General features: G+C 42.4%; 1 protein-coding gene across 2 annotated transcripts in view; it reads right to left on the reverse strand.

Moving 5' to 3' along the window:
• The window catches only part of RNF115 (ring finger protein 115), a 148,085-nt gene that overhangs the window by 13,658 nt on the left and 120,199 nt on the right, over nt 1–14,228 (reverse strand). For both annotated transcript variants that reach the window (XM_085638927.1, XM_085638928.1), the window contains exons 5-7: nt 13,942–14,013; nt 10,898–10,970; nt 7,409–7,502 (exon numbers count right to left, since the gene is read on the reverse strand). In XM_085638927.1, coding sequence (XP_085495053.1) covers nt 7,409–7,502; nt 10,898–10,970; nt 13,942–14,013 — 239 coding nt within the window. The remainder of the gene's footprint in view (nt 1–7,408; nt 7,503–10,897; nt 10,971–13,941; nt 14,014–14,228) is intronic.

A 14,228-nucleotide genomic window follows, 5' to 3' on the forward strand; every position in this document is an offset into this window, starting at 1 on the left:
CAAACGTCCCCTATTAGTTCATCTGCAAGTGTAAATGATGCTTGGGAGCAGCTCTTGCTTTAATTGATAGAATCACTCCAAGCTCCTTTGTGATGACAACAATTTGGGGTTTTTGAGTGGTAGTGCAAAAAGTGAACAACTGGGGGTGAAGTGCTGCTTTCAATTAGAACTGTATTTACGCAGCCCATAGTACCCTTAAGGTGTTCAAGGGACAGTTATGTAAATTAAAATTGCATTACATAACGCTATGGTATTACTAAAATCTACATTTTGGAAGCTCCATTTGATCATAAAACTTGCACATTTTGTATCAGTCTATCTTACAATGTGTGTAATGCAAGTATAAAATATTGACTCGGTTATTCAGTGCTTTCTGTCAGAGGCTGTGACCTCATAGCACTAAACATATATAAGTCACTATTCCCCACTGCACCAACCAAGATTTAATTCTGTGGCTCTCTGGTTACACATAGACCTCTGCAGTGCATTAAATAATAGGGGGTTCACAATGTACTACAGTGCATTTTCTACCAAGTAACAACTTTTTACATGTATTCTTCATTTATGCTGCCTACTATTTTATATGTAGGTACCTGATGGTGAAAGACCCAAAAAATGTACAAAATATTTTGGGGCCAGAGCATCACTTTTTTGATGCTCCGGCGGTGCAAGTGTCTCAACCATACCTATGAGGCGGCGCAAAGTCACCCTGCGTGGCTTTGCATGGCCCGAGATATGGAGTAAGACAAAGCAGCGCAAGTCACTGTGTTGCCTTACTCTGCATCAAGGAGGTGTTCCATGGGCGTTGCGTGGGGGTTCCCACAACACCCATGGATTTTGATGCTGCCCCACATTAATAATATCACGTAAACATGGGGCAGCGCCAAAAACGTATGAGGAGGTGTAAAGGGGGGGAAAGGTTTTCATTTCTCCTTGGTTTTTTTCCCCTTTCCATGTGAGCTGTATTCTGGAGCTCACATAGTACGAGGAAAACGCCTCTCAAGATTGTTTTTGTGAAGGAAGGTGACCCTTCCTGCACAAAAACAATCCTGCCTATTTTGGTGCTAGGCAGCAAATTGTGCGCCAACGCAAGGGTAAAGGACAGGAATGCACCGCATTTTTTTAAATACAGAGCATTCCTGCCCTTTCACTTTGTCGTAGGGCAGTGCAGCAAGAAGACTTGAGGCTCTGCTCTACGCCAATTCCTCATAAAGGAGGCCCTTTGTTTTTAGCTACGCCTCTGACCATGCTTCCACGCTCACCGACCTCTGGTTTGCTAAATACTGTTTAATATTATTTTCCCACCATAAAAATAATTTGCTGTGGGAATTGGGGAGGTTTATGGTTGTCGCTAGTTTTCGGTGATGAGGAGTACCAGGTTCTAAAAATTTGCGTCAGGCTGGGGTCCTTATGCCTAAAAGATTTTGACAAGGGTGTCTCAGCATCAAGAAGTATGAAGACCTCTGCTTAGAATCTGCCCCAGGCGTCAGACTGGATCCGGAAGGTTTTCGAGCAGTACATCTGAGGTCTGGTAGATGGTGTTGTTCGGCTCCACGCTGGCGAGCCTGAAGCAATGTGCGCAGTACCTATACAGATGCTACCTGGCAAATGTCGGTTACTTTTGCAACTTTAGAAGCCAGGAGCGTGAAACCACGATGAGAACTGACTACTGGTGTGAGAAGCTAAGGCCCTGAGAACGGTGTCCCTTACACCATAATCGATTTGCACAGCGGGGAGAATGAGACAGCCAATAAGGAATGTGAGGCTCGTTAAGAGTCCTACCAGGAAAGTCAACATCGAAGGTAAGCATCTTGCTCATCTAATAGACTTCTAGCTGCAGATTCCTTACCCTACAATAGATACCCAAGCAATACCTCCCCAGAGGTGGGTCTGCAAAGCCAATTAAATCAGAAAGTCCTGCAGGACGGAATGGGCCAAGAGCCCATCAATAAGGACTGTCCAGGCAGTAGTGCTTGGTCCATTTCTGCACAACCTTCGCATTTTTATCTCCTAAATAGCCGACAGAGTTAATCATCTGCCCGGAACTCTTTTGTGCAGCCATGATAGAACGACAACACTCTTTTTGGGTCCAGACAATGGGGGATCTTCTCATCTTTGAAGGGATGAGGCGAATCAGAGTTGGCACCTAGCCTCCAGTTCCTGCTTGTTCCAGACTGATGCAGTGACACCGCAGCTGCCTGGGTTTTCCCGCTGGGGTTTCTAGACTGGGTTTTCCCACACACTCTTCTTCCTACTAACAGACTGCCCGACCACCCCTGGACCTACTTAATGCAGGCCACAGCGTGACCGCACAACAACGAAGGTACGCTGTAGGCAAGCTCGGCTGCGCTCTTCCGTGCCTGGACTGCGGCCAGTGCCACGACTCGTGGGCCTTCCGCCCCGAAAGATCCACAATCGCCGAACTCTACACATTTGACCCTAGATGCAGCAACAAACACTACAACTGCGCCGAGCCACGCTCAATGGAAGGACTTCTCACCTGCACCAACTGCCACTTCACCCACACTAGTCCACCGACCAGCCCTGTGGAAGGCTGTTGGAAGAGAACATTCTCTTACCAAAGGTATCCAGTTTCTTGGATATCCTATCTGGTGGAGTGGTAGGCAATGCTCCCGGGTTAATTCTGGATGAGGACGCCTGGACCACCATGCTATCCGAGGATAAGAGCAGGGCGATGGCCCTGGGAATCGTCCTATGCACAGGAACCCACTGTGCCGGGTTAGGACCAGGTCAAATTAGGACGTCTGAAAGGTCTTCATTGAAGGGGTCCAGAAGGGGTGACTCCTGGCTGAATCACCTTCTTCAAGACAATCTTTACTACCTCAGCTGCCCTACGCACTGCCATTGCAAAAGATGCTCTCAACTCTGTGGACACACTAGGAGGAAATATCAGACCATTGTCAGGTGAGGTGTCCAACCCACTGCCTCTGCCAGTTCCTCGTACTAGTTGCCTGTTCCTCATCTGGGAGCATAATGTTCCATAAAGACCTCCCATTAATCTCCCTCTCCAGGCCCATCAAACAAATAAGCCACTTGCTCTGCTCCAGAAAGCATGGACCTGGTTGGCGGCGGGTTTGGTGTTGGATGACACTCATCCGGCTCCGTGTAGGAAACAACAATGGGAATGGCGCCGCCAAGGGGCATCGGCCCTGGAGCAGGCGGCAAGGAAGGTCTGGGTCTCACAGGTAGCTTCACTCCGGATCCAGCATGGAAAACATGGGGTTTGACTGGTGCAGAAGGCGAATCCGCCAGTGTGGGTCCAGTAGGGGCCCCTCCTGCGCCTATGGGGCCCGAAGGTACTCTGGCGGGGCTGAGTCACCCAAATATGAGGCGCATGGCCACATAGACATCCTTCAACTGGGCGGGGTGGTTCCAGCTTCAGGAAAATCGTAGATTCATGGAGCAGACCTGGATTCATGTTCCGTTGAATCATGAGACCAGGAGTTCCGATGCTCCCACCTCTCAATGAACGACTTTGACCGATGTGAAGAAGTTGAAGACTTCAATTTTTTCATGTTTGTGGGACTTAACAGATTTCCTTGACGATTTGGAGTGCGACGTCAACCATCGGTAAGGGCTCGAAAACGGTCCTGGGACCCTCTGAGCCATCTGGACCTCAAGTCGGGAGTCAACCAACATCGGGCAATGAGGGGATTGAGGGAGCGCTTTTGAAAAAATGGTGTGGCAGTCCTCGCAGGTCTTGGGAGTTAAGGTCCAGCTCCTAGCACAAACACACCAAGGAGGAGGGGGTTGTCCCGACATTTGCCAGTGACAGGCTCCACATGGTTTGAAACCTGCCGATTTATTGGATGATACCTCACACCAGAAGGTAATTTCGCAAGAAAAATTTGGAAAAGTTAAAAAAAAAAAAAAAAAAAAAAAAACAAGCCAGTCAAAAAGCGACTGAGGGATAGCTCAGACCGGATCAGCACTATCTGGCATGGTAAGGAAAAATGTTTAAAAAAAACGAAAATACATATACCTCAACATTTTTGTCCGATACATTAGTTTGCCAAAGAAGTTAAATAAAAAACATAAAGGTATATCACTGGATAAGGACAAATTTTACCCATTGGGTGAGGCGAAGGAGAACACAGAGACAAAGAACATGAGCAATTTAACTGGCTGTTTGAACTGAAATATTTTTTGAGCTGCCATTACATGAAATGGAAAACTATAATCTGTGTCCTAAAAAAAACGAAAAGCAGGGTAATGACAGAGGGGAAAGTATCCAGTGATCTCTGGGAGCATGTGTTTGGGGCTAGAGGGGAATAATGTTCCCAAACCTGAAACACTACTTTTTTGCATGTGGGGATGTAGACATGAGCACGGAGATAAGGGCTTCGTGATTAGGTACTGTGTCTAAACACTTAAGTTTGGGTGCAAAACAGGCAAAATTAGATGTGTACATTAATTAAAAACTCAAAGCTTTTATTTGAAGTGTGGCTCAAATGTTGTACATCACTGTTTGAAAATGCCAGCTACATAATGATTGAAAACTTCTGTAATGTAACGAAATTATGCAATCAGTTATTGAAGAGGAATAATACGCGGTCTTGTCAAATAACTGTTCTAAACTATTTTAATTCCTGCATATATAAATGGTCACCCATCCTATCCTTTATTTACAACCCCAGTTTATTTCTTTCCAAAAGCAATCACATTCTAGTCTAAGTAAGCTCTATTTGAAGTTTGATGCAAATTTGGGAGTGTGGGTTAAAGTTTTTAACATTTCAAAATCGTTCCCTAAAAAATACAGTACAGCATAAAATGGATTCAATCATTTGGTATATGCCTCTGCCACTACTTGGATAATTCACGACTCAACCTAATTGGCATCAATTTATTCAGGGACAACCTCCAAAATTTACTAAATTCCTGGATGATGGACCAAAAACAACGCAAACTGAACCAGTTAAAAATAATGTTGGTGAATGCACCTCAAGTGAGCAGGACGAAGCGGATCTGGTCAGCTTCAATGGGAAACTAGCCATCACCGGTATTTTAGTGAAAAATCTAATTTCTTGAGGTATGAGGATCTGTTCCTCTAGGTTCAAATGTAGTCGAAGTGTCTGGGAAGGAGGCAGACAGCCAAAGAGAAGCAGGCAAACAGAGAGGCAGAACAAGAGTGAGAAGGATGGAGAGGACCTACTTGGCTGGAGTTTTTACATACATGGAAGAGTCAATGCGCAGTCAGATGGAGCGGCAGGCAAACAAAAGGCACAGGGAAGAGAATGTTGACAGGCTAGCAGAGGAACAGGTTTGCAAGCAGGCCAGGGAAGACTTAAATGAACAGTCAGGCTGGCGCAGGCAAGATTAATGTTGTATGTAGGTGGAAGGGTAGACAGTGGATTTGCGTATGGACCAATGTAAGGCGGGAGAGTACTCCATAGGTAAATGAATGGAGTGCTGGGGAGGGTGGTTGAATGGTTTGCAGGTGTTGAAAGAATTGATGGTTGCAAAGGGAAGGACCGGGAAGCAGCAAGCCTGTAAGATGGTGCCTGGGAATGCAGCAGGGTTGTAAAAGGGAATAGAAGCTGTGCTTGGCAGTGGAAGGAAATGGACGAACATGGGTCTTAAGTAGAGCAGGAATGAATGGGACTAGGAGAAAGTGACAAGAGCCGGTCTATAAGAAGCTGAGTAAAATGGAACAAAGAGCAACAAAGTTGTAAGGGAGTAGAACAAAGCTGAGCAGGAGCTGTGAGGGGGGGGGGGGGGAGAGCAGGGCTTTAATGGATTTGGAGGATGAAGTATGACTGAGAGTAAAGGAGGATAGGAGGAGCAGGACTATAAACGTACGCGTGGTGTTCATGGATAGACCATATTAAGCCATTACTGGGAGAAAAGAATTGATCAGTTACAACCAATTACAGAGACGCAGCCTTCTAACACGCATCACAACATGAGAAACTCAAAGGCCTGTCAAGCATTAAGAACACGCAGTTTATCAGAGAGCTCCGGTGCTTAGAGAAGGCAGCATTTGCTCCTTGCAAACTCTGACAAATGTCACAGAATGAGCTCAGTTGGAAGTGGGAACTTCTGCAACCCGTCTCCTTGTCTTGCTGGATAAAGTGTGCCTCAAGGTTGTGCTAAAAAAGAAGCCAGTGAGTTCAACAGAATCCACATTGCAACACCATGTGCCTGAATAATAAGGTAGGGGCATAGTTAGGGAGGCTCTGGCATTTGAACAAGCAACAGGAAAACAGGCAAGTGCTGGGTTCAAAGGCCTGAAAGCGGCATGTTCAGAGAAGGCAAGCACAGTAGCGGGAAGTACAGAAGCAATGAGTTCAAGTGCGAGAGTAGCAGTGCCAGACATTCACACAGAGGATGTGCTGGGGCTATCCCTGCAGCAGTAGGAGCAAGTATAGCAGATGGGTAGTTGCAATGTGCTTAACAGGCAAAAAGACATACTAAACTTGTTGGGGTCGAGTGGAAAGCAGCTCTTGAGCTCTAGGTAAGCTAATGTGATTCTCCGTGAGGGTTCCTTATCGCTTCTGTCCAAATATTAGACACCAAACTTGCAGGAAGCAGTACCAATTTTCATTACAGCCTGGAAAACAGTGGTTTGTTTCCTTTGTGTGCAAAGATGAAGAAGTGAATTGAATCCACAGCCAAAGAGTGACTGCAGTCTCACCATGGAAATGCTGAAGTTCTCCTGCAGAGGCTCTCTTTCCTACAGCATTAGTAATAGGGAGGAAAGGTGGTGCATGGGAGCAGAACGCAACATGGAACAACGGGGGGGAAACAGGGTGGAACGAGAGTGTGGACGATTAAATGCAGCAATCACAGGTGCAGAGTAATGCTCGAGGTTACTCAAAGAATTACATAAACGCACAGACGCACAGATGCCTGCTAATAAATGAATTCCCATTAACAGAATAAGTGCACAATGCTTACACTGATAGAGTTAGTGATTCACAGGCTGCCCCTTCGGAAGAAGCTGGGAAGAGGTAGTGGAATGATAAAACCTGTATTAGTGGATCACTCTTTTTTTTGTAGGCCTCTAAATGAAACATCAAACTGATACTTTGCTCATACCTGCCAAAACATTAAGGACTCAAGCAAAAAGTGGATTTTAAAATTAGTTTTGATCCTGATTGGGTTATGCTTTTAAAGCAAAAGCTAGAAAGCATGGACCCCGACACACCTAAAACAATATCTGGAGCAATAAAGTGTTCTGTAATTGTAAACATGGCTGGAGATAAACTAGTGTTTATGAATATTTTCTGGTTGAGAAATACTCTAAAAAGAATATGTAATGATGAAATTGGAATTTCAATTAATTGAGAAGCTGGCAGTCTAAAACAATATTAATCTGAAAGAGCCAGCATAAGAGTCTTTGTAAAGTAAGAAGAGGATTAGGGTAAAATGAGGACTTTTAGCTTACCAACTTGTTCCTGAGTTACTGTCACGGTTGGAAGAGAAGATATCTTCTCCTTTTCTGCTGGAGGTGGTCCTGTGTTTTCCAACTGTCCCAGAAGCTTTAAGAAAGGGGGAAAAGTCTGCATGAAGAGACTGTGTGTAGATAACAAGATACTAGTTAGATGTGGAAGTAACGGCCATTAGACACAATCCCACCAGTTCAAATCTTCTGTTTAAGTCAAGAAGGACCTCATGCTCTCCAAACAGAAGATCCTAAATGTAGGTCTGCATAAGAAAATGGCTGCAGTAGCTTTCTTACACAGAGGCTACCCAAACAGAATAATGTACAGTTTCTTAAATTAGCAAAATATAGTCTAGAACGTCAAGAAAATGGTATTCACAACACTTCCGTCCAATGAAAAGATTGACCTGATTCTGCAATATTTTTTTTTTTTAAATGTTACTTGCTGCTTGCTTTAAGAAACATGCTTTACACACTGCCTCTCTTTCTACAATTTAGACAGCATCTTCATCAATTGAAACACTACAATACTTATAATGATTATTTAATCCTCATGAAGGGGATACTTTCTTCACTGTGGCCTCCTCGATCACAGTGCTGTACAATTGATAAGCGGGACCTAGTGTACAAATTCGACCAAACTTAAGACGTACATTCCAGTAGGAGAGCAAATAAAATACTAACAAAAAAGCAAATCATGCTCTCTTTTTAAGATAAGCAAATTGACTAAATGCATGGGATATTTTCCTTATGGGGAACTATTTTACCTAGTCAGAATCGTGCAACATGATTTACAAAGTGTTAATATCATTCAAACAGTTACCGTAAACAAACTCTGGAGGGGCATCAATGCCAATTACAGAAGCAGGGGAAAAAACAAAAACGAGAAGTAACTTTCAAGGAGTTGCCAGATACAAAGAAATTCTTCTATATCCTAAAACCCTGGTCACTTCCGGCATTCTGGATTACTTCTAGATCAGAATAAACCCCAAAATATTTTATGTTGTGATAAAAGCTTTTTCCAAAGCCACATCTACAGCCACACAAAACGGCTTGATTAATGACTTCCCATAGGAACATGAACCAAGATGTTAGAGGAAAGATACATTTAAACACCCTCCTCTGATGCACTGGGCTATTATTATGATTAGACTACCGCTAGTTTTTGGCATAATTTAGCTAAGAGAATCTGACTTCATGTTCAGAGGATTCTTGTCATGTATTACACACTCTTGCTGACAGAATTTTTTTTACCTGACATATGACCTTATTGATGGCCCTGCACTCATTCCGAGTTACATCCCATTGTGAATTTTGCACTTCAACTTCGTCTCCCTTCATCCACATATCTCGGAGGCCAGAATTGGAAGGGGTAGACGCATCCTTGCACAGTATAGGTCTTTGTTTTTTGGCATTTCTGGAACCTGGGCATGTCTGTTGCCCAGTTCAACTATGCCTCCAACCTCTTCCAAGCAGACCTGCCAGACTACAGTTCCCTCTACTCTAACGTATAAAATACCTACAGGCAGAAAGCAGAGTAATAAAGAACAGGTCAACAAGAAGCTGATAACACAAGACATTTTAGGTATCATGCTGGTCCTGGACACACTTAAATACTTCCAGTGCATCAAAAAATGTCAGACACCTGTGCTAGAGTCACTTGACCATTCTTGAACAAAGACTCCTAAACAATATAAGCGTGCAATACATTCTGGAAACTGTTGCACTCTAAACAGCAGTTGCATTTTAGCCAGAAACTAGATTATCATCTCTGCATTTGAAGTCTTAGATGTTCAACACAGAAGGAGAGCTTCAGAATCAAGAACAAACTTATGTATACTCTGAACACAAAAAGAAAAAAAAATGAGCAAGGTAATGCAGATATAAGCTGGAAGCTGATGAGCGAGTTGTGGCTGGAGCAAGTTCATGCAGAGCCACTAAAGTTTAGAAATTTGAAGGAACAAATTCCTATGTTCTGCGGTGTTGCTCTCTCTCTCTCTCAACAACAGGAATTTAACATTATTGTGGGGCATGGAACAATAGAGGTGATGCGTTACTCACAGACCCTGCCTCTCGCATGTGGAGTACCTCAGGGGTCCACTATGTTTAATATGTACATCTGCCCACTAGCAGATTTTGTTGACTCATTTGGCCTTTTGTTGGGTTCATATGCAGATGACACCCAGATTGTCATTTCTCTGTCACCAGAAACACACTCCAAAGCAAGGATACTAAAACCCTGTCTTACCACAGTAGCTAACTGGATGGTGTCTTGCTGCTTAAAACTTAATTAGGAAAAAGCAGAGGTGATAAATGGAAACAATCTACATTATTTGTACAATGATCGTAGGCCAGAATCTCTCGGTCCCCAATGCCAGCCCCAAGTCTATGGTTAAAAATGTGGGACTGTAGTTGGATAACAAATTGTCATTTGAGGCACCAGTAAAAGAAAAAACTGGCCACTGGTTGTTTTAGCAGTTTGAGGTTGGTCAGAAAGGTCTTGGAATTTTTACGAGTCTGCACAAAGAAACTGTGTGAAAGCATTAGTAACCACACACCTGAATTATGGAAATATGCTATTCTGGAGCTTCACAATCGATTCTAACCAGATTACAGGTCGTGCAAAGCACTGCAGCTCGTTTCTGCTGAGGATTCCTAAACACCATTCAGTCACAGCGTCTCTAAGTTGCATTGGTTTCTCATTAAAAAACTCTTTCCATTTAAAGCCTTATGCACTGCGCACAATAATAAAGGCCTAAGATTGTTGCATCATAGGCTACGACTTCACTGCCCAGGAAGATCCCGGGGATCTGCACCATTCAGTGATTCCCAGAGTTCGCAAAAGTTGGAGGGGCGGTCGCTCCTTTTCTCTTTTGGTTTACAAATTATGGAACAAGTTGCCTCCTGCTCTGAGGAAGGTTGCAGATGAATGATCATTTAGGAGAGGGCTAAAGACATAGCTTTATGTTTGAACCTGTCAACAGTATCTTTTTTATTTGAATTCATCTGGTTCTGGGCTGCTTTAACACTGGGATGCCCTGTGTGAGTAGCCATGTGCTTTACAAGCTGTTAGAATAGACTCTTAAATGTATTTTAATTCCTCATTGAAAATGTACTTGTACCAGCGGTATTTATTTCAACCATACATCTTTTTACCAAGCATATACCCCCATCAAAGAGTTTCAATGTATGGTGCAATTACTGCTGTATATTTTGTCGCATTCCCATTGCACCATACGTGTGCTCGAACACTGGATTAATCCAATCAGATGGCTCCCTTTTTCCGTCTGCTCTGTGGTTTTCAACAACTTTAAGGAATAGACCTTAAAGAACAGAGTAAAGAACAAGATGATGAAAATTTTCGGATACCTTGTGAAAATACCCCTATGCTATGTCTGCATTAAGTCACCATACAATATAATTTGCAAATATTTGTACTACACTTCAAAGAACAACTATTTACGCTCGGAATTGGAATAAAAAGTTTCTTACCTGGGTAACAATTGCGTCAAGGCCACTCTGTCCCCATGCGTAGTCCCCAGGATTGGAGTGCAACATTCCACTCCTTCAAATAGAATTACTCAGTATTAAAATTAATAGTTTTTTCTAAATTCTTGTGAAAGCTTTAAAAGCACACGTTATTTGTAAAGTTGACGTGTTCCCAATAAATCAAACTTTAGTGGTGCAGCTGGCTGCTGCATCCAAATTTAGACCTCTAAACTCATGGTGGACCAGATTAGTCTAGTTGGTAAAATGCCGCTTTCCATATTATTTTTTTTTATATATAATATATTTTTTTGCATAATTTGTATAATTTCAAAGGAAAACAATCTAGACCCTGAACTTCGTAACTTCCGACACCACAATGTACCACAACACTCCAGGATGGAAGGAGAAGATATTATTTGCCAAAAGTAATCTGCAGCTTGCAGAGGGGGAGAAACAAGTCCACGTAAAACACTACAGCGTAATCCACTACTATAGCCTTTATGCGTATAGTATTGCAAAACTCGAACAGTGATCAACCAAGCAAGGAAACTGTTAAAAAAAAATTAAACTAGAAAAATAACTGATTGTTGGTCTGGGTTGTAGAGGGATGCTTGCTGCTAGAGATGCGCACAAGAGCCTTCATGCTTCGTGCCAACACTTTGTTGGAGAATATAAACGGGTCCATCTGTAATTGCACTGCGTCTTAAATTAAAATTCACCCTCACTTGATGTTTTTCTTTTTATATAAGCTGTGCCTTCAATATTTTTTTTGCTTTGATCTGTAAAACGGACTTGCATGAAATAGTGCTTGAAACATTCCACCCTGAAATGAGGTCTCTAAAGCCTGTTCATTAGCTACTGCAGTCTCATTAGAGGGTTGCTAATTAGCCAAAACTTAAAAGTACTAGTAAAACACCAACGAATTGAGGGAAATTAAACACGATGACTTGTAGGTAGGAAGTTTCTACATTAAAAAATACACATCTCGGGGGTTCACATTTAAAAATGAGGACTAAGTCTTGAAAAGTGTGAACTAGATCTGGTGCCACTCTTGGCCAGGAGATTTTGGTATGAGAGAAAGGAAAGCAAGCTTGGATACAGGCTACTACATAATCACCAAACATCCTTTTTTATAGCATTGAACAGGCTTCTTTGGGTAAAATACCGGACTACTGAATCTCATATCAGATGAATCCTGCTATGCTAATAGAATTGAACTCTAATCAATTTTCATATTTTTGACTCAGTCCAAGCTAAGACTGTGGTGGACAATAGCTTAATTATTAAATAAGGGCAATGCAATATAAAATAATAGCACAAACAAAGCAAAATTACAGCAGAAAACCCATCAATAACAAACTTTATAACATCGGGGAGTGAAAATAACATGCTTCGTACCATTACAGATACCAGAGCTTTAATGATTACAGCTAAATTACCACTCCAAGACTCAAAGCTTTTTTTGCCTAACCCTCTGTGAGATACTTTGTAGAGTCCAAAACAGAGCAGGAAACCCAAAGAAGAGTAGAAGACACGGGCAAGTACACCAACTACCTTGTCGTACTACGCAGGTGCAACTGTAAGCAATACATGAACCCTGTAATGCGAGAAGTTCATGGCATCCCTCACCTGTATTGACTTACATACATGGCACGGGCAAACAGCATTTGCATCACTATAGCTTGCAGCTCAGTGTGTCTATGAACGGTCTGGCCCCCTCATGTAATATTAATGCCTGGATAAGCACCTCTTACTGCGTAGTGAGGCTGTTGGCACCTGCCGGGCAGAAGCCTTTAACACAGGTTTTATGGTAACGGAGTAAGGATATTTTCTTCACTGCCCAATAGTAGTTTACCTGGCATGACTGCCAACAATTTAGCATACGGTTAAGGAAATAGAAAAACCCATCCATTTATCATCATATGTACGAATATTTCTAAAACACTAGGGACTGCTGTGGTCATTGTAAACATATGATACACTTCTATAACTTCAACATACAAAGCTATGTAGTGGCCAGATTTTCATCTGCTGAGGAGTTCTGGAACAAGGCAAAATGATCAACAACCCCAGCAGCCTCATGAAAAAGACAGTAAACCTCAAACACTTTATACATTTTTGCTGGGGAAGGTAGGGAATAGGACAAGACCCTACTTAGAACTTTCCAATTTTGAAATACTACTGCTCTCTCAAATTGTTGCAAAGGAGGGAACCTGAAAGGCATTTCATGAAAAAAATAAAAACATTCTTCAATCGTAAAACGGTTCAGGATTGCAGGCTGTAGTAATAAACCTGGAAGAATTTCCTCTAAACTAAACAGATTAGGGAATTTATAGGGCAATTGTAGGTTTTTTAAAGGTTATAGATCTGAGGGCACTTGCCGTCTTTGACCTACAGAGACCCAAAGGAGTCATATGAACTCCTCTTTCTAAACCATTGATAGACTGTAAGGCTTGCCTCGCATGGATTATTGGGCAATAGAGACCTATTTTCATTTACCACTATTCCCATCTACCACCCTGTATACAATCAACTTTCTTCATTGCAACTTCCTATCAATAGCCTCGACTGCACTATTGCATTGTTCTCATTCCGCATAGCTTCTGGTTTCCGCACATGAAACCGGCTATGCTATTCACCTTGCTCCAGTCTAGTCACTGACTTCCTACCCACTCCAATAACCTTACCCTATAATTCAATTTTAAAAAACTGATTTTTAAGTGCCACAAAGTCCTGACACCACTTCTTTCTTCCCGACACCACACCTTCCCATGTCACGGACGCTGAAGCATGGCAACAGTGACACAGCGTTGGATAGGCTGCTACAGGACACCAAAGTTGAAAAGTTTCAAAATTAAATTAAATAGCTTTTTGGCCCCAGTTTCGTCAGCTTCTGACTAGTGTAGAATTTTATTTAAATGGGCACTTTAAAACTCGACCTTTCTGTACGAGTGCAAATTATTTCAAACGCTGTACTTCTGACTCCACCACCACACCCATTAATTTTCTCAAAACTTCTCTATATTAAATAACACGTCACAGCTTACCATGAAAAGTGATTGGGGGATCCAGGCACTGCAGAATTTGCAAAAAATCCAGCAAAGATCTGCTGTATAATCCTGTGAAGATGGGGACATTTTGGAAACATATGAATATAAGTTTGATGTTAACAGGCATGTGATGCAACTTATGAAAACCAGTAAAAGTGAATTTTTAACTAATGACTTTTTGATCTGGTTCAGAAACAGACAAACATCAAAAATATCCAACTAAGAAGTGGCTAAACGTGAAAAATGTAAGACGTTCTAAAAATATGATTCTGGTCGGTTACAAG

The sequence above is a fragment of the Triturus cristatus genome, chromosome 12 (genome assembly GCF_964204655.1).
Source record: "Triturus cristatus chromosome 12, aTriCri1.1, whole genome shotgun sequence".
NCBI classification, from domain to species: domain Eukaryota; kingdom Metazoa; phylum Chordata; class Amphibia; order Caudata; family Salamandridae; genus Triturus; species Triturus cristatus.